At 52.5% G+C, this 16,951-nt stretch overlaps 3 protein-coding genes across 4 annotated transcripts; 2 read left to right on the top strand and 1 right to left on the bottom strand.

The window, feature by feature from the left end:
* The first annotated feature begins 143 nt into the window (after positions 1-143).
* Positions 144-4,077, top strand: CALR (calreticulin). Its single transcript, XM_028088942.2, has 9 exons — positions 144-309; positions 672-773; positions 963-1,166; positions 1,612-1,706; positions 1,796-2,005; positions 2,085-2,198; positions 2,288-2,431; positions 3,110-3,202; positions 3,297-4,077. Exons 1-9 carry the CDS (start codon positions 219-221, stop codon positions 3,477-3,479), a joined length of 1,236 nt encoding a protein of 411 aa, XP_027944743.1. The 5' UTR covers positions 144-218; the 3' UTR covers positions 3,480-4,077.
* A 1,844-nt stretch (positions 4,078-5,921) lies between these two features.
* RAD23A (RAD23 nucleotide excision repair protein A) lies at positions 5,922-11,711 on the top strand. 2 transcript variants are annotated; one of them, XM_028088944.2, is made up of 9 exons: positions 5,922-6,117; positions 7,490-7,651; positions 7,819-8,000; positions 8,136-8,191; positions 8,325-8,452; positions 8,726-8,804; positions 8,921-9,054; positions 10,726-10,890; positions 10,968-11,711. In XM_028088944.2, the coding sequence occupies exons 1-9, from the start codon at positions 6,046-6,048 to the stop codon at positions 11,079-11,081; spliced, it is 1,092 nt and encodes a 363-aa protein (XP_027944745.1). In that variant the 5' UTR covers positions 5,922-6,045; the 3' UTR covers positions 11,082-11,711. The 2 variants fall into 2 exon arrangements, with proteins under 2 accessions (XP_027944745.1, XP_027944746.1); XM_028088945.2 differs by having other exon boundaries at positions 5,923-6,117; positions 8,924-9,054; positions 10,968-11,709.
* Positions 11,712-12,243: 532 nt separating this feature from the next.
* GADD45GIP1 (GADD45G interacting protein 1) lies at positions 12,244-14,174 on the bottom strand. Its single transcript, XM_028088949.2, has 2 exons — positions 13,816-14,174; positions 12,244-12,610 (listed from the first exon to the last, which is right to left on the bottom strand). The coding sequence occupies exons 1-2, from the start codon at positions 14,163-14,165 to the stop codon at positions 12,292-12,294; spliced, it is 669 nt and encodes a 222-aa protein (XP_027944750.1). The 5' UTR covers positions 14,166-14,174; the 3' UTR covers positions 12,244-12,291.
* Positions 14,175-16,951: the final 2,777 nt, after the last annotated feature.

The raw sequence follows: 16,951 nt of genomic DNA, 5'->3' as shown, positions 1-16,951 counted from the left end.
TAACATGCTCAGACCACAAGGGTCCAATGGAAAGTCAGGGACGTGGCCGCAGGCCAATGATAAGGTGCAGAGGGCGGGACAAGAGGCCGGGCCAGGTTGGTTTGAGAGGCGGTAGGGTATAAAAGCGCGCGGCCGGCGGCAGCGTCTGTCCCTACTGCAGAGCCGCCGCCGGAGGAGAGATTTAAAGGGCCCGCGCGTCGCCGCCCCCTCGGCCCGCCATGCTGCTACCCGTGCCGCTGCTGCTCGGCCTCTTCGGCCTGGCCGCTGCCGAACCCGCCATCTACTTCAAGGAGCAGTTTCTGGACGGAGGTAAGGCCTGGTCCCGTCTCGAGGCCGTCCCGACTACGAGGGCGGCCCCTCAGCCTAGATCCGCGCTGTTCCCCTGTAATTATTGCTTAGAGGACCAATACGGTGGCCTCCGGGGACGAGAGCCGCAGGCGAGCCTCCCTTCCATGTCCCTGGGGAGCGTCGAGGGTGCCGCGGACTCCTGTGGCGGGAGTTAGGATTCGCTGGAGGAGCCCTTAAGCCATCGAAGGTGTCAAACTAGAGGATGGGGTGGGGTCAGTCAAGGGGTATCTGTTTCCCAGTCCTCAGCAACTTGAGGCCATCGGCAGATACTCGGTGGTGAGAGATCAGTACAGCCGCACTGACCTGCCCCTTTGATCCCCTAGACGGGTGGACCGACCGCTGGATTGAATCCAAACACAAGTCAGATTTTGGTAAATTCGTCCTCAGTTCCGGCAAGTTCTACGGTGACCAGGAGAAGGATAAAGGTAAGGGCTTGAGGCGGGTGGGTGTTTGGATTCAGGAGGACTTCCTGGAGGAAGCCCTGCGCGCACACACAGCCTGGGTATCCCCACGAGCAGGGCAGGGGGGAGGAAGGGGCAGTCCTCTGTGTCTCCAGTGCTTAGGAGCCCCGGAGATTGGGGCTGAGGCATGACCTCACTGTGGTCTCCTGCTAGGGCTGCAGACAAGCCAGGATGCCCGCTTTTACGCTTTGTCGGCCAGATTTGAGCCCTTCAGCAACAAGGGCCAGACATTGGTGGTGCAGTTCACCGTGAAACACGAGCAGAACATCGACTGTGGGGGCGGCTACGTGAAGCTCTTTCCAGATGGTCTGGACCAGACCGACATGCACGGAGACTCTGAATACAACATCATGTTCGGTGAGGGGCCCCGCCCTGTTGCTGACCTTTGATTCATTAGAGGGAGACTGAAATCTCAGGGGTTCCTTAAAACCCTGCACAGGTAGTGTTGAGAACACAGAAAGTAGTTACGGAGCTAAGGCTTGTCTTTGGAAGGGAGGCTGAGAACGTTGCATTGTTATTGTTGGTCTGAAAGTGTTAGTTTACGGGATTTTCTGTAGTTATTTCCTGATATTACCAGTGAGGGCATTAAATCCTAGAGCCGGTTTTTGTTTGTTTTGGGTTGTTTTTTTTTTTTTTCCTTTTTAAAAAAGGCTCACTTTAGCTTCTTAGAACCAGTCAGGGTCTGATTCCGGTCCTGTGACCCTTTACAGACCTGAATTTAAGAACCGAGTCTTCCTTTGCGAAGGGGAGTTTTGCAATGGCAGGCAGCTTCTTGCTCTAACTGAACCCGCTCTTCACCTAGGCCCCGATATCTGTGGCCCCGGCACCAAGAAGGTTCACGTCATCTTCAACTACAAGGGCAAGAACGTGCTGATCAACAAGGACATCCGTTGCAAGGTGTGATTGGGGGTGGTGACAAATGGCTGACGGGGGAGTCTCAGAGACCAGCCTGGGGGGCGGGGCCACTCATCTCCCACCCTCTTCAGGATGATGAATTCACACACCTGTATACCCTGATTGTCCGGCCGGATAACACCTATGAGGTGAAGATTGACAACAGCCAGGTGGAATCAGGCTCCTTGGAGGATGATTGGGACTTCCTCCCTCCCAAGAAGATAAAGGATCCTGATGCTTCGAAGCCTGAAGACTGGGATGAGCGGGCCAAGATTGATGACCCCACAGACTCTAAGCCTGAGGTTGGTGCTTGGGCAGAGGCTCCCCACATGGAGGGTGCAGGGGACAGCTGGGTTGCCTGACCTTTTTGTGTGCCCTCAGGACTGGGACAAGCCCGAGCACATCCCTGACCCTGATGCGAAAAAGCCAGAGGACTGGGATGAAGAGATGGACGGAGAGTGGGAACCACCTGTGATTCAGAACCCTGAGTACAAGGTGAGCCTGGGGCTCTGAGCAGGGCGGGGGTGCCCGGTGGGGAGCACACTGGCCTCCACTCAACCACTGGTTCCCTTCCCCTTCTGCAGGGCGAATGGAAGCCCCGGCAGATCGACAACCCAGATTACAAGGGCACTTGGATCCACCCAGAGATTGACAACCCTGAGTACTCCCCTGATGGCAACATCTATGCCTATGAAAACTTTGCTGTTCTGGGCTTAGATCTCTGGCAGGTGAGACATAGAGGGGATTCCTGGAGTACTTCAAATGTCCAGGCTCATCCAGGAGGAGAAAGGGGTAGTAGCATTCAACTCCAGGCAGATCTGAGCCCAAACTGGTACTTTTCCTGAAGAATTTCCTGGTCTGTGTTCGTGGAGTTGTCCCAGCACCCCCTTTGAGGTTTCGCTTATTGTGTGCCAGATACTTTTCTACTAAGTTCCTTCATGCAAACAAACGTGTTTAACTGCCCTTAACAGCTAGAAGTTGGTTAGATAACCTTGTTAGAAAGTTAGTTTCAGGGGTACTTGTTTGACTCAGTTGGCAGAGCATGCAAATTTTGATCTCACAGGCATGAGTTCAAGCCCCACATTGGGAGTAGAGCCTACTGGAAAAAAAAAAATGTAACTACTAGAAAAAATTTTTAAAAACTCCATCTCAGAGGAGCCAAATTTTAGTTTTATTCGCTAATAACCATTTCCTGCCTAGAACGGTGCCTGGCATGTAGTGGGTCCTAGGAAAATATTTGAAGAGCCTGAGCGAGCCCCTCTTTTACAGATGAAGAAATCGCAGGGCATTTTGTAGTTGTCATGGGAACATGGGGGCGGGGCCGGGGCGGGGGCTTGTCCAAGGCCGGGGACATCCCGATGTCCGCTCTGACCGCCCCTCCATCCATCCTCCTGCCGCCGCCCCAGGTCAAGTCTGGCACCATCTTCGACAACTTCCTCATCACCAACGACGAGGCCTACGCAGAGGAGTTTGGAAACGAGACCTGGGGTGTCACGAAGGTGGGACCGGGGTCCGCTCCTGGGCTCGGTGGGTCTAGGCAGGTGCGGCAGGTGGGGGGGGCCAGGCCGCTGAGGTGCGGTGGTCTGTGCGCAGGCGGCTGAGAAGCAGATGAAGGACAAGCAGGACGAAGAGCAGAGGCTAAAGGAGGAGGAGGAGGACAAGAAGCGCAAGGACGAGGAGGAGGCGGACAAGGACGAGGACGAGGACGAGGAGGACGACAAGGAGGAGGAGGAGGAGGAGGACGCCGCCGGCGGCCAGGCCAAGGATGAGCTGTAGGGGCCGTGCCGCCGCCTCCGGGGCTGGACTGAGGCCTGAGCGCTCCCGCCGCAGAGCCGGCTGCGCCACATAATGTCTCTATGAGACTGGAGAACTTTTCATTTTTTTTTTTTTTTTCCCAGGCGGGTTCTGATCTGGGGTGGATTTTGGTTTTGTTTCCTCCCCTCCTTTTTTTTTTCCCCCCTTCTAAACTGGTGTTTTGTCTTCAATTCTCCTTTCGTCCTTATTCCTGACCTCATCTTTCTTGATTGACATCCCTGCCTTCCTCTGTCCCTTTGTCTCCCCAGATCTCTTCGTTCCCCTCCAACCTGAGGGGGCAGGGGAGGGTGGAAGAGAAGCCCCAGGCCCAAGATTCCATCTGCTTTCCTTCTTGGATCCTGAAGGGGGGGCCGGAGAAGAGGGGGGCATCCCCAGCCCCCAGCACTGAGGAAGAACTAAGGCTCCTAGGGCCTGAGCTCTGACCCCCCCCTCCCTTTTTTCCCCCCCTGCTTCCAGGATCTGGGCCCCTTCTGGGTGGGGCAGTGGGTTCCAGCTTGGCTCACACTGAGAATGTAAGGACTACAAACAAAATTTCTATTAAATTAAGTTTTGTGTCTTCCTCCTGTGTTTCCTTCTGGGGGAGGTGACTCGAGTAAGGCTCATTTTCCAGCGGCTAAAGTGTTGGTTGAATGTCCCATAAGGTTCCAGGGCCTGTTGTTTACCCCCACAACCTCAAACCAGTGAGAGAAGAGTGATTGTTCTAAGTGCCATTACAAATACTCTTCATATTAACTCATTGAGTCTTTGCACCAAACTGGTGAGTTTTGTTTCTAGTTCCCGTCCGGTTTGATGAGGAGGTCGAGCTCCTGAATTTAAGGAGTAGGGCAGGGCTCTGAACCCACACCGTGGCACCGTTTCATGCCATCCATTCTACACTCAACCATATATGCCTCTTAACTGTTAATGAACAAGACTACATAGAACAGTTGGACCATTTTAAACGTTTTCTTTCTTTTTTAAGATTTTATTTGACAGAGACCGCGAGGGAGGGAACACAAGCAGGGGGAATGGGAGAGGGAGAAGCGGGCTTTCTGCCGAGCAGGGAGCCCGATGCGGGGCTTGATCCCAGGACTGCGGGATCATGACCCGAGCTGAAGGCAGACATTTAACGCCTGAGCCACCCAGGCGCCCCTAAACGTTTTTTAAATACTAGTCCGTATTAGAAGTTGTTCCTTCTATAATAATGTAGGTACAGAGATGGTAAATAGCACTGTTGGTGGTCTTTGAATTCTTAGAGGGAAAGAGATAGACCAACAAGGTCTAGGGCCCCTGAGGCTTAGCCCATCTCTTGGGGTCTGTGAGGCTGCCCCTGAAGTTCAGTAGGTGGTCTGGAGCTCATGTCCCTTGTTGCAGGAGAGAGGCAAGAAGGCCTCAACAGCCTGGCCTACTGTGGAAACGTAGGCTCTGCCTGCGCTGAAGGGAAACACAACAGGACCTGGTTACAGTTGGGCAATGAATGGGTGAGGTGTCAGGTAACTGGTTCTGGGCTTGCGTTGAGTGCTTGAATGGAAACTAAAGAGCAGGTTTGGAGGCAGGTAATGGTGAGTTCAGGATGGGAGGACCTCCACCCAGTAACTGGGAGATACTCTCAGCCTTGCCTCCATCTAGTCCCCCAAAGCACCATCTTCAGCTTTGGCCAACTAATCCTTCCATTCCTTGATTGGTGGATGGGCCTCCATGCTTCCCACCTGTGTCCTGTGGCCCAGCTCCACCCCTCTGGGTAGCCTCCAATTGAATTGGTGCATCCAGGGAAAGTTTATGGAGAGAATTCTGTATTCAATGTAGGGAGGCCTTGAAAGGTGACCGTTTCCTTAAATACTTGTGGGGTCAGACTGGGGATAGTGGGGTGAACAAAGAGGTTGGGGAAGGAGCAGCAGAGAGGTGGGACACACAGGAGCTACTACACGTTCATTCCAAAAATCCAGTTCTCCCTCAGGAATGTATGAGGTCCCAAGTTGGCCCCCTGGCCCTCCTTCCACGGCCAAATAATGGTTTTTAGAATTTTCATCTTTTTAATTAATTGTTGGTGACCTTTTGAGTATCTCCAGTCCTAAGTAAGGGTTCCTACGAGGGTGGCCACACCAGAACAAAACTCATTTGGTAAACAAAAAAACCCCCCAAAATACAAATATCTACAAGTACATTAAAAATTTTGTTCAAGGTAATCAACAGAAACTCCTAAGGGCAAGAAAGGCGGCATGTCGGAGCCATTTTGTGGCCGTATGACGTCACCGCTAACGGGCGTGGCGTCACTCAGGAAGCCACGTGATCTGTATGCGTGTTGAATGAGAAGCTCCCTCCGGGAGCCGAGTTTAGTCTGCGCATGCCTTGGCCAAAGGCCTCCCTCTTGCGCATGCCCACCAAGACTACGGGGGGCGCGCGCAGGTCACGTGCTCTGGTGGTCGGCGCGCGCACCGCCTGCCCCGGAAGCGGTCGCCTCGCGGCGCGGCTGGGCGCTAAGATGGCGGCGGCGTGAGTTGCATGTTGTGTGAGGATCCCGGGGCCGCCGCGTCGCTCCGGCCCCGCCATGGCCGTCACCATCACGCTCAAAACGCTGCAGCAGCAGACCTTCAAAATCCGCATGGAGCCTGACGAAACGGTGGGAGCTGGACCGGAGCCCGGGGGTGGGAACGACGGGTGCCAGGGGGGTGGGGTGGGGGAGTGGGGGCGGGGAGGACGGGATCCCGACAGGAGGGGCGGGGAGGACGGCGCAGGCAGGGCTCTGCCCACCCCTTCCAGCCTGCCTGACTTGCCCGAACCTCCGTTCGGTTCTCGGCTCAGACCCGGGCGACTCGTGCTGATGGCGCTTATGGGCCGGTCTCCGGACGAGGCCCCACCCCCGGGGCACCCATCAGGCCCCAGCTCCAATGTCAGCGCCCTCGCGGGTCGCGGGAGCCGCAGGTTCAGATTCCCGGCCGGGCCACGCTCTCCGGGACGGGGGCTCCGAGTTCCCAGCTTTGCAGGCGTCTCCTCGGGACGTTGGTGGCCGAATTTGGGAGTAGTGACCAGGAGATGCCGAGTGGTGACGGCAGTGACGATGATAATGATAATAAACGATCTCAGTTTCAGTGGTCTGTGTTTGTTGGCGGTTTGTTTTTTACTGGCTGCTGAGCGATTGTTATCTTACTAAAGATGCAAAACAGACTTACCACTTGAGCGTTCTTGATTCTTGTATTCCATTTTATAGATGTGGAAATTTAGGAATTAAGGAACTTTGCTACAGTCACAGGAAGCAAGTAATGGCAGAACGGGGATTCATATTTGGTTTTGCCTCATGTGAGAGCCCATAGTTTAAACATTGCGCTGCATTTTTAGCTGAAAAGAGGCTTATGACCTAACAGACATATTGAACGTCTGTGTGTTTGGCACTCTTTGCACAACTACCTCATGAAGGAGACACTGAACTCTTATGTGTTGTAGAAAAGGAAGCACTCATATTTTTCGATCAGTCTAAATATTTGAATTTGGCAAACTAATCTCTTTGTACCTCTGTTTTCTCAAATATAAAACGGGGCTATTGATACCTACTTTATGCAGTGGGGAGGCTTTAAAAGTGACATGTATACACTTAGGTTAGTATCGTCCGTATAGGATGCCTTTGGCAAAAACCAAGCACTGTCAGCAGTGTGGAATGAAGAATCTTATCTTCTTTTTATTCTATTTAATTTTTCATCATATTTTACGTTATCTGAAGTTATGTTTGTTTTCTCTTTTCTTCGCGTTAGTGTTATCTCCGCGGAAGCGGAGACTCGTGTGGAGTGTTGTTCCTTGTTAATGTTGTATGCTCAGTACCTAGAATAGCACCTGGTGTGAAGTGTTTGGTAAACACTCCGTTGATGGTGGGGTGAGCAAACAAATTCGAATCTGGCATGGTTGATCGTGAAGCTTAGTTTCTCTGCCATTGAGGCTTGTAGGCCCCCCCCCCCAAAAAAGAATCTTGAGGTTTGCAATGAGTGTTCCTCTCTCTCCAGGTGAAGGTGCTAAAGGAAAAGATAGAAGCTGAGAAGGGTCGTGATGCCTTCCCCGTGGCTGGACAGAAACTCATTTATGCTGGCAAGATCCTGAGTGATGACGTGCCCATCAGGGACTATCGCATTGACGAGAAGAACTTTGTGGTCGTTATGGTGACCAAGGTGGGTGAAGTGTGCTGGTTGGGAGGGTGGGTGAATTGGCTGGGGAGCTGACAAAGAGCCAGTGTGCCCGGGAGAGATTAGCTATGAATAGGGCGGGGCTGAGATGGGATGGGGTGTTGGGGCTAGATAGGGGTATTGATGCCTGCTCCTTTTTCTGGGTGTCACAGGCCAAAACTAGCCCAGGCACCTCAGTACCCCCAGAGGCCTCACCCACTGCTGTCCCGGAGTCCTCCACATCCTTTCCTCCGGCCCCTGCCTCAGGCATGTCCCATCCCCCACCTACTGCCAGAGAGGACAAGAGCCCATCGGAGGAATCGGTCCCCACGACATCCCCGGAGTCTGTGTCAGGGTAAGGCCAGGGAGCAGAAGCCCCAGCTTGGGCCCTGTCCTCCCAGCACCTTCCAACACATACATGTTTCTGCATACTTGGGGGAGGGCAAGCCGCCAGAAGCCAGGGTCCGATTTCTCTCTCTTGAATTTGCAGCTCTGTTCCCTCTTCAGGTAGCAGCGGGCGAGAGGAAGACGCGGCATCCACGCTAGGTGGGTGGGTGGTCCCCAGGGCAGAAGCAGTTGGGTGCCCCGGCCGGCAGCTGGGCCTTGTGTGGGTGTGGGAGGGCCTGGGAGCTACCCTTCCCCCTCCTTGGTGACCAAGGCCTTGCTGCTCCCTCCACAGTGACTGGTTCTGAGTATGAGACGATGCTGACAGAGATCATGTCCATGGGCTATGAACGGGAGCGGGTCGTGGCCGCCCTGAGAGCCAGCTACAACAACCCCCACCGAGCCGTGGAGTATCTACTCACGGTGAGGTGGGGCTGCTCCCTCCTGGGGAGGCCTCAAGGGAGTACATGGGCTTATGTGCCCTGATGGGTGGTCAGAGAGGCAAAACCTGCCCTCAGAAGCCTTTCGGTTGTGGTTCCAGCCAGGAAAGCCTGCATGCAGGAGCCTGGACATGAGTGGTGGGGTGGGTCTGTGGAGGGCAGGGCCGAGGCCTCACCCGTCTTCTGCCAGGGCTGAGCATGCAGAAGGGAGGCAGTGGGCAGTCTGTGCATTAGAACTAAATAGGACCCCTGACAGGGAATTCCTGGGAGCCCCGAGCCAGAACATGGTTCTGTCCAGGAGAGCCAGGTGTCGGAGCAGCCAGCCACAGAAGGAGGTGAGTGGATTGGGAGATGTGCATGTGGGGTGTCTGCTGTCAAAGCGTTGGGACCCCCCCCCCCAAGCTTCTGGGAGTCCAAAATGGTGTCTGAATACACACTTTTCTCCTGCTAGCAGGAGAGAACCCCCTGGAGTTCCTGCGGGACCAGCCCCAGTTCCAGAACATGCGGCAGGTGATTCAGCAGAACCCGGCACTGTTGCCTGCCCTGCTCCAGCAGCTGGGCCAAGAGAATCCTCAGCTTTTGCAGGTGTGGCCCTGGGGATGGAGGGAGCCAGGGCCCCAGAAAACTAGCCTGGCCCAGTGTGGTATATGGGAGTTCCTCTGTATTTGCAAAGCAGGACTAATGACATCCCTCTGCTGCTCCATGCAGTCTAATGATCTGCCTGGTTTCATGTCATATTCTCAAACACCTCGTGAGGTGTGGGTAGTGGTGTCATTGTCTCACAGAGGAAGATGCCAGAGGTCTGGAGCAGTCTTGGCAGCTGGTGTTGTGTGTGTCTGCCTCCAGCCTCTGGGTCCTTTACTGTACCTTCTGGGTGTTTTGGTTCTGGCTTGGTCTCACGTACAGTTAGTGCATCCTAAGTGTCCACGGGGTTGCATGGCACCACCCAGGACCAGTGTGTCCCAGTTGGCTCTGGGACCACGGCGCTCCGCAAGTCTCCATCCTGCCCTTGAAGGTTCCTGTGCAGAGGGGCAGTGGCTCCTGGGTGTGACAGGGTTTTCTGGATCCTCTGTAAAGTCCTGCCTCTCCTGGTTTAGGGCCTGGCGTCCACTGCTGCTCCACTTCTCAGTCTCTTGTGCTGCCTCTTGCTTACCTTCTCTGGTGTTACAGGGCTCAGGTTGCACACCTTCACTCTTCTCTGTTTAGTGTTCCCTCTATATCACCTTGAATGATGATGTTCCCCCCAGATTGATGTAACTAGCCTGAATCTCCAAATGCCACGCTTATCCATGGCTGACTTGACACAAGCATGAAAGTGCTTTGTAGATGTCTTAAGACTTCAGAGCAGATCCTCCTCAGCCCTTGCCATCCCTGCAAAAACCAGCCTGGGGTTGCTTGAGCCTCAGGCCCTGTGCACCTGCTGGGGTCGTCCATCACCTGTCTTGCCAGAACATCTCACTCAGCCCAGCCCTGCACTCAACCCCTGCGGCTGCTACCTCAACTTCCACCCAGTTCCCTGGCAGCCACCCCCCGGGCCTTGGCCTTTGCACAGCCCCCACGGTCCATTCTCCACGAGGAGCCAGGTTCCTGAGAAAGCACTTTTTGAGGTGAAGTTAAAGTCAGACGTACGTAAAAGTCGTGTTGTAGAGAGTTGTAGAACCCCAGATGTGCAACACCCAGATGAATTAGTCTTTTTAGAATGTGCACCGGATCACGTTTTCCGCTATTTAACTGTCAGCTGCGGCATCCTTTCATACTAGAAGGCAATTGAAGAAAGCAGGTCTGGTCTTTGCCTTCCTCTTTGTTTTGTCCCCTTTCTGTTGCTTGTTTACTTTGTTCCTTGCCACATGGATCTTCTGTTTTCTGGGATTTGTCAGGTGCATTTCTATCTCCAGGCCTTTGCACTTACTGTTCTATCTGGAGGGAACTTCCCTTCTCATCCTGCAGATCACAGGCCCCTCTTCCCTGGCCTGCAGCATTTTTTCTAGTCCACTGTTTGCCCTATTGTATGTGAGTCCCACTATTTCTATTGTAAATAATTACCCATTTATTTATAGCCTGTCGCCCTACCCTGGAACATCAGCTCCGCCAGGACAGGGCCTGTATCCACTATTGTGTTGCTGTTTGGCCAGAATAGGCACCCTCTAAGTATGTGCTGAGGGAATGAAAAGGCAGGGCTGCGATAGGGACCTGGTGGGGGTGGGGGTGGGTGGGCATCAAGGGCTGTGGGTCACAGTCCCTTCCTGTTTCCCACAGCAAATTAGTCGGCACCAGGAGCAGTTCATCCAGATGCTCAATGAGCCCCCCGGGGAGCTGGCAGACATCTCTGATGTGGAGGGTGAGGTGGGCGCCATTGGTGAGGAGGCTCCGCAGATGAACTACATCCAGGTGACGCCGCAGGAGAAGGAAGCGATAGAGAGGGTAAGAGGCCTGGCTGGGGGCGAGCTCCCTGACGGGTGGCCCCAGGCCGTGCTGACACCCACCCAATCTTCCTGCAGTTGAAAGCCCTGGGCTTCCCAGAGAGCTTGGTGATCCAGGCCTACTTCGCTTGTGAAAAAAACGAGAACTTGGCTGCCAACTTCCTTCTGAGTCAGAACTTTGATGACGAGTGATGCAGGGAGGCCGGGCTGCCCCCCAACCTCCCCACCCCCCAACTCCACAGAAGTTTTATAAAAGAAAAAAATATATATATATTCATGTTTATTTAAGAAGTGGAAAAAAAATCAAAAACCTTAAAAAAAACCACCCTGATTTCCCACTCTCCTCAAGTGGCCCCCATTCCCATCTTGGCCTGAGAAGACCTAGGCCAGACAGCTGTCCCCCATCCCCCGCCCCAGCCCTGCCTGCTCTAAGAAACTGGCAGGACTGGAGGCGACAGATGGGCCCCTCTTGGCCTCTGTCCCAGCTCCCTGCAGCCAGATGGAGAGGCGGCTGCTTGCTTCCCCCTCCCCCCCGAAGAGCCCCTGAGACCTCCCCCCGCCTTCTTCCAGGGTGAGGGGAAGCTGGAGCCCCAAACTTTGATCCTCCATTTGAGTGCCCCAACGTTTCCATCTGGGGGTAAGCACTCAGAGGCTCAAGGATCCTCCCCGCCCCAGTCTGGCCTGCATCCCTTCGCCGGAGAGGAGGCGGCCTGGTTTGTCCTGCCTGGGGAGGGGATGACACCAGAGCTGCTCTGGAGGTCAAGGCCACCCCTCCCCCCCCCTCCCGCCAACCCCAGGACAGAACCGTGTCCCTGATAAAGGTTTTGAAGTGAATAAAGTTTTAAAAGCCAATCCTGTGGTGGTGTGTGCCTACTGGGGCTTCCTGCTCCAGCTCGTCTGGGTCTGGGGGCTGGTTGGGCACAGGTGATGTGGCCGTGCTGAGAAGGGGCAGAGTGGTCTGTCTGCCTCAGCAGATTGGGGCTCGCAGTGTCTCCACACCCCCCTTGAGGCTATCTCATTCCCAGGCAGTGGGCCCCAGCCCCAACTTAGCCTTGGAAGGGCTGCTTCTCCCTGCCCCCCACCATTACCACCACAAGTCTGTTTTGGCTACACTTCCCCCCCTAGTAATCGGCTAATTACCGGAGATTAATGTTGGTAAACAGAAGCCTTCTTCTCCTCTGCCATCTGCTCCTCCATTATTTCCCCATTGCGTCCCCCTTCCTCCCCCTGAAGCCCCAGTGAGTCGGCGTGGCCTAGAGTCCCTGAGTGAGCAGAGCCAGGAAGGGTGGGGGATTCCCTGGCCCCAGGTGTTGGGGGCCCAGGAAGGGGCGTGATGAGAGCGGACACACAACTGTGCAGGGCCGGGGCTGTGGGGCAGCAGATTTTATTGGGACAGGCTAGCTCAGGACCTGGGTGCCACAGAGGCTGCCGAGTCTGGGGCCGCAGCAGCAGCCAGTGCAGCGGCTCGGGCCTCCTTCTTCTGTCTTTGTTTCTCCTCCTTGAGGCGTTTGCGCTGCTGCTTCTCCAGGTCCTGCAGCAGCTCCTGGAAGCGGGCACTCCTCGGGTCCACATGGTAGCCCAGGCGTTCCTGGGCCTCAGCCTGAAGCCGGGCCCGCCGCTCCTTGTCTGCCTGTTCCTGTTCCCTGCGCTCCTGCTGCTGCCGCCGCCAGTTCTCAATCATCTGTGGCATATTGGCCATTCTCTCTGCAATGAGCTGCTCCCTGCAGGGGAGGGTAGAGTGATGAAGACAGCAACACCCAGCCAGAAAAGGAGCACCCTTTTCAGGTGGCAGCCCACCGCCTAGTCTGCCCACATTACAACTCCCCCAACTCCCTCAGTGGAGATGAAAAACTGGGAAGACTTAGGGTGGTCATTAAAACTGTCAGGAAAAGTCCCAGACAAGTGAAGTAACAGGCAAGAGAGATGAATTAACTTGTGTGTGACCTTGAGCACAAGAGAGCTAACCCCCTTAGGAGGAGACCCCAAGTCAACTCAGCATTTCACTGAGCCATCCAAGAGGCACACCATATGGCCATTTCCCACAGCACACTCTTTCATCCTGCAGACATCACTGAGCACCTACTGTATGCCAGGACCAGTTGTAAAGGCAAGAAATGGATTGGACCTTTCCCTCCAATCCTGTGAGTTTGTAGGTGCCAGTCACAGCCCCATTTTAAGGATTAGAAACGTCAAGCTGAAAGATCTACCCCATGGCAGGGTTATCCAGCTACGATGGGACAGAGACTGGGGTTCACATTCTAGCTCCAGTTTACTGCCTGGGTGACTGGACAAGTGACTCCACAAACTCCCAGGCTTCGGTTTTTCATCTCTTTAAAATGAGGGTGATCCCCTCTTCCTCCTAGAGTTATTGTGAGGACAAGCACAATGAAAAGCAGGAACACGTTTGGCCTGCTCCCCCACCCTGCCTGCCCTCCAGGAAGTGGCACCATCCTGATGTTCCTGGTCTTGCATTCTTCCAAGTCTAATTCTTCAGACCTGTCTCCGAGTCCGACCTCTGCCCTTGACTCCAGGCCCCATCACCTCCCACTCTTCCCCAGCCGCACTGACCTCCTGGTAGTTCCTTAAACCATACTCCTTCCTCAGGGTCTTTGCACCAGCGGTTCCTTCTACCAGGAACACTCCCTAAGAGCTCCCCATGGCTACGTCTGGTCATTCAGGTCTCTAAGGATCAAGTCCTTAGGTTCCACCCACAGCCCACCACGTAGTCGGCTCACATTAGGTTCGAAGTCTCACAAACCAAAGTTTCTCTGGCACACACATTTTTCACCCAATTTTATCTTCCTAACGGTCCACTGCCGCCATCGGAAATTATCTTGTTCTCTGCTACGTGCTCAGCACCTGGGACAAGGCCTCGCGCACTGGAGGTCCTCAGCCCACAGCCCCGCACCTGCCCGACCGCACACACCTGGCCTGACGCTTCTGCTCCTCTGCCAGCTGCTGCACCCGCAGCGACTCCTGCATGGCCGCCAGGCTCGGGCACCATTCGCGCTCCTCGGCCTCCAGTTCGCGCAGCTGCTCCCGCGACGGCCATAGCGAACCGGCGGCCACCCCGGAGGCGGCGCCGTGCCGCGCGAACTGCTTGGCCGCGTAGCGCGGCCCCAGCTGCCAGCGCGGGGTCAGCGGGTCGTCCGGGTCCGGCCACCAGGGCCCTGGCGAGCGGCGTGGGGGCGGCGGCGCCCGGTAGTCACGAGAGCCCCGGCCCCGGAGAGCCGGCAGTTCGAGCAGGCTGCGCGCCCGCCGCGCGGGCGCCGCCATCTTGGCTGTGCGGGGTCCTCGCGGGCCGGCGGGGCTGGCCACAGCACTGCCTGCGCGCGAGGTCCGATGGCAGCCTGGGCGGGGCGAGGGGGCGTCCCTGCTGCCGCAGTTCCGGGCAGGGGAGAGAAGGGGGTAATAAATGTTTTATACGTCTTCAAGTATAATTTGAAATTTTATTTTAGCAGGTACTTATTAAAATCTCATTAAATTTTAATTTTATACATTTAAAGTAGCATTTGATTTTTTATTTCCAAAATTTAAATGTCTAAATTTTAAACAACTATTTATTTAAAAATTTAAATATTGCTTCAGTTTGAAGTTTAATCTACATATTACTTTATATTTTATTTTATTTTTACATATTACTTTATATTTGAAATATTTAGAATCTTTTTAAGATCTTCGTTAAAATATTTAAATTTCATTTTAAATACTTGAATATTGTTCATAACATTAAATATTTTTTATGCTTTATTTTATGCTTTTTAATTAGATTTTTAATATCTCAAGATTTTTATTTTAAAGAATTATATAAAAACCTTACCTAGACAATTTTAAATATTTAAATTTCTACTTAAGATATTTAAAGTTGTATGATTATTTAAGATATTTATGTAGGAATTTTATTTTAAATTTTATTGTAAACATTTTGTTACTTTATGCCTTTTCATTTAATTTTTCATATTTAAAAATGTTTAAAATATTCGATCAAGGTGTAGCAATTAAACAGTATTTTTTAAAAACAGCGTTTCAACCTTAAAAAGGAAGGAAATTCTGTCTCATGCTACAACATGGATGAACCTGGAAGACATTATGCTGAGTGAAATAAGCGAGTCACAAAAGAATATATATCATGTGATTCCACTTATATGGGGTCTTTGGAGTAGCCAAATTCATAGAGACAGAAAGTAGAATGGTGGTTGGCAGGGACAGAGGAGACAAAGAATGGGAGTTAGCTTTTAATGGGGACAGAGTTCTTGTTTGAGAAGATGAAAAAGTTCTGGAGACGCCTGGTGATAATGGTTGCACAACAGTGTGAATGTGCTTAATAGCACTGAACGGTACACTTGAAAATGATTAAAATGGTATGATTTATGTTATATATATTTTATCACACACACACACACACACGAATTGCGGTTTGCTGGGTGAACTAGGAAGCCTGGAGAATAATGTTCATAATTTAGAACTGCAGCATATATATCATTTATGTCAATCCCAAGCTGGAAACAGCCGGCACCCGAGTCCATTCACAGGAGAATGGAGACCTAAATTTTGATGTTTCAACCAACAGAATACTACACAGGAATGCAAGAGCAGAAATTACAGCTGCGCGTAATCTCAGCGGGTGATTCTCAGGGACCTCATTTGCAACAAAGGAGGCAGGGCCCAAGAGATTCCTTTTCATAAGGGAACGTTTTTCACTGCATAAAGTTTACACAAATTGTCCTTTTTATGTAAAGTGGAAAAATCCTGGTGTCATTATGGATGCACACCTTTAGCGGTAAAGGATAGATTATTCTGGAAATCAAGATGGGACACCTCTGGTGGGAATGAGGGGGCGTCTGGGTAGTGGTCATGTTGGGGGGGGGAGAGTCACTTGGTAACAGGTCATTGAGCTGGACATTCCTGTTCTGTTTGCTTTTCTCCAAGTGCACTGTATTTAATGTTATTTCTATTTTAAAGATTTTATTTAATTGTCAGAGAGAGTGAGGGAGCACAAGCAGGGGGAGGGGCAGAGGGAGAAGCAGGCTCTGCACTGACCAGGGAGCCGGATGTGGGACTTGATCCCAGGACTCTGGGATCATGACCTGAGCTGAAGGCAGATGCTTAACTAACTGAGCCACCCAGGCATTCCTAATGTTATTTCTTTTTTCTTTCTTTCTTTCTTTTTTTTTAAAGATTCCATCAGAGAGAGACACAGCCAGAGAGGGAACACAAGCAGGGGAAGTGGGAGAGGGAGAAGCAGGCTTTCTGCTGAGCAGAGAGCCCGATGCGGAGCTCGATCCCAGGACCCCGAGATCATGACCTGAGCCGAAGGCAGACACCCAACCCCTGAGCCACCCAGGCGCCCCCCCTAATGTTATTTCTTGATCTGGGCTATAGTGGCGCCTGAGTTATAGTTATTCTGTAAGCTGTGTATGTGTAGGCTGCATACTTTACGGTAAGATTTATTATACTTTGTAAGTGAAAAAAAATAAAAATACAAGCAACAAAAAAGGATTATAGTGAGCAGTCGTACTCCCACCTGCCTCCCATACCCCCGCCCCTGCCTGAGCTCCTCCCCTGACTTGTGTTAGTTTCTTTTGTATCCTAGAGCATTGCTTTAGACATTGTCATTTACAGTGTTAACGGATTATTTCGCAAGGACAGATGAGTACAGTCACATACGTTATCACCCAGAGTTAACAGATATTAACACTTTGATTAGATTGCTTCAGATCTTTTTTTATTTTTTATTTTATTTTTTTAAGATTTTATTTACTTATTCATGAGAGACAGAGAGAGAGAAAGAGAGAGGGAGACAGAGGGAGAAGCAGCTCCCCAGGGGGCAGGGAGCCCGATGCGGGACTCGATCCCAGGACTCTGGGATCATGACCTGAGCCGAAGGCAGACGCTTAACCGACTGAGCCACCCAGGAGCCCCAACACTGGTTTTATTTTATTTTTATTTTTTAAAAGATTTTATTTATTTATTTGACAGAGAGAGACACAGTGAGAGAGGGAACACAAGCAGGGGGAGTGGGAGAGGGAGGAGCAGGGAGCCCGATGCGGGGCTGGATCCAG

Source organism: Eumetopias jubatus, unplaced genomic scaffold (genome assembly GCF_037043125.1).
Source record: "Eumetopias jubatus isolate StellerSeaLion01/CBP00866 unplaced genomic scaffold, mEumJub1_p1.0 scaffold_1, whole genome shotgun sequence".
NCBI classification, from domain to species: Eukaryota; Metazoa; Chordata; class Mammalia; order Carnivora; family Otariidae; genus Eumetopias; species Eumetopias jubatus.
This window is presented reverse-complemented; position numbering and strand designations above follow the sequence as displayed.

What these genes read in the sequence shown, in the direction of transcription:
- RAD23A (XM_028088944.2), top strand. Translation starts at nt 6,046, where the DNA reads ATGGCCGTCACCATCACGCTCAAAACGCTGCAGCAGCAGACCTTCAAA. An exon ending in TCCCCGGAGTCTGTGTCAGG is followed by an intron (nt 8,001 to 8,135) that starts GTAAGGCCAGGG and finishes TTGAATTTGCAG; the next exon opens with CTCTGTTCCCTCTTCAGGTA. An exon ending in AGAATCCTCAGCTTTTGCAG is followed by an intron (nt 9,055 to 10,725) that starts GTGTGGCCCTGG and finishes TGTTTCCCACAG; the next exon opens with CAAATTAGTCGGCACCAGGA.
- GADD45GIP1 (XM_028088949.2), bottom strand. Translation starts at nt 14,165, where the DNA reads ATGGCGGCGCCCGCGCGGCGGGCGCGCAGCCTGCTCGAACTGCCGGCT. An exon ending in GAGCAGAAGCGTCAGGCCAG is followed by an intron (nt 12,611 to 13,815) that starts GTGTGTGCGGTC and finishes CCTCCCCTGCAG; the next exon opens with GGAGCAGCTCATTGCAGAGA.
- CALR (XM_028088942.2), top strand. Translation starts at nt 219, where the DNA reads ATGCTGCTACCCGTGCCGCTGCTGCTCGGCCTCTTCGGCCTGGCCGCT. An exon ending in TGAATACAACATCATGTTCG is followed by an intron (nt 1,167 to 1,611) that starts GTGAGGGGCCCC and finishes CTCTTCACCTAG; the next exon opens with GCCCCGATATCTGTGGCCCC. An exon ending in ACAAGGACATCCGTTGCAAG is followed by an intron (nt 1,707 to 1,795) that starts GTGTGATTGGGG and finishes CACCCTCTTCAG; the next exon opens with GATGATGAATTCACACACCT.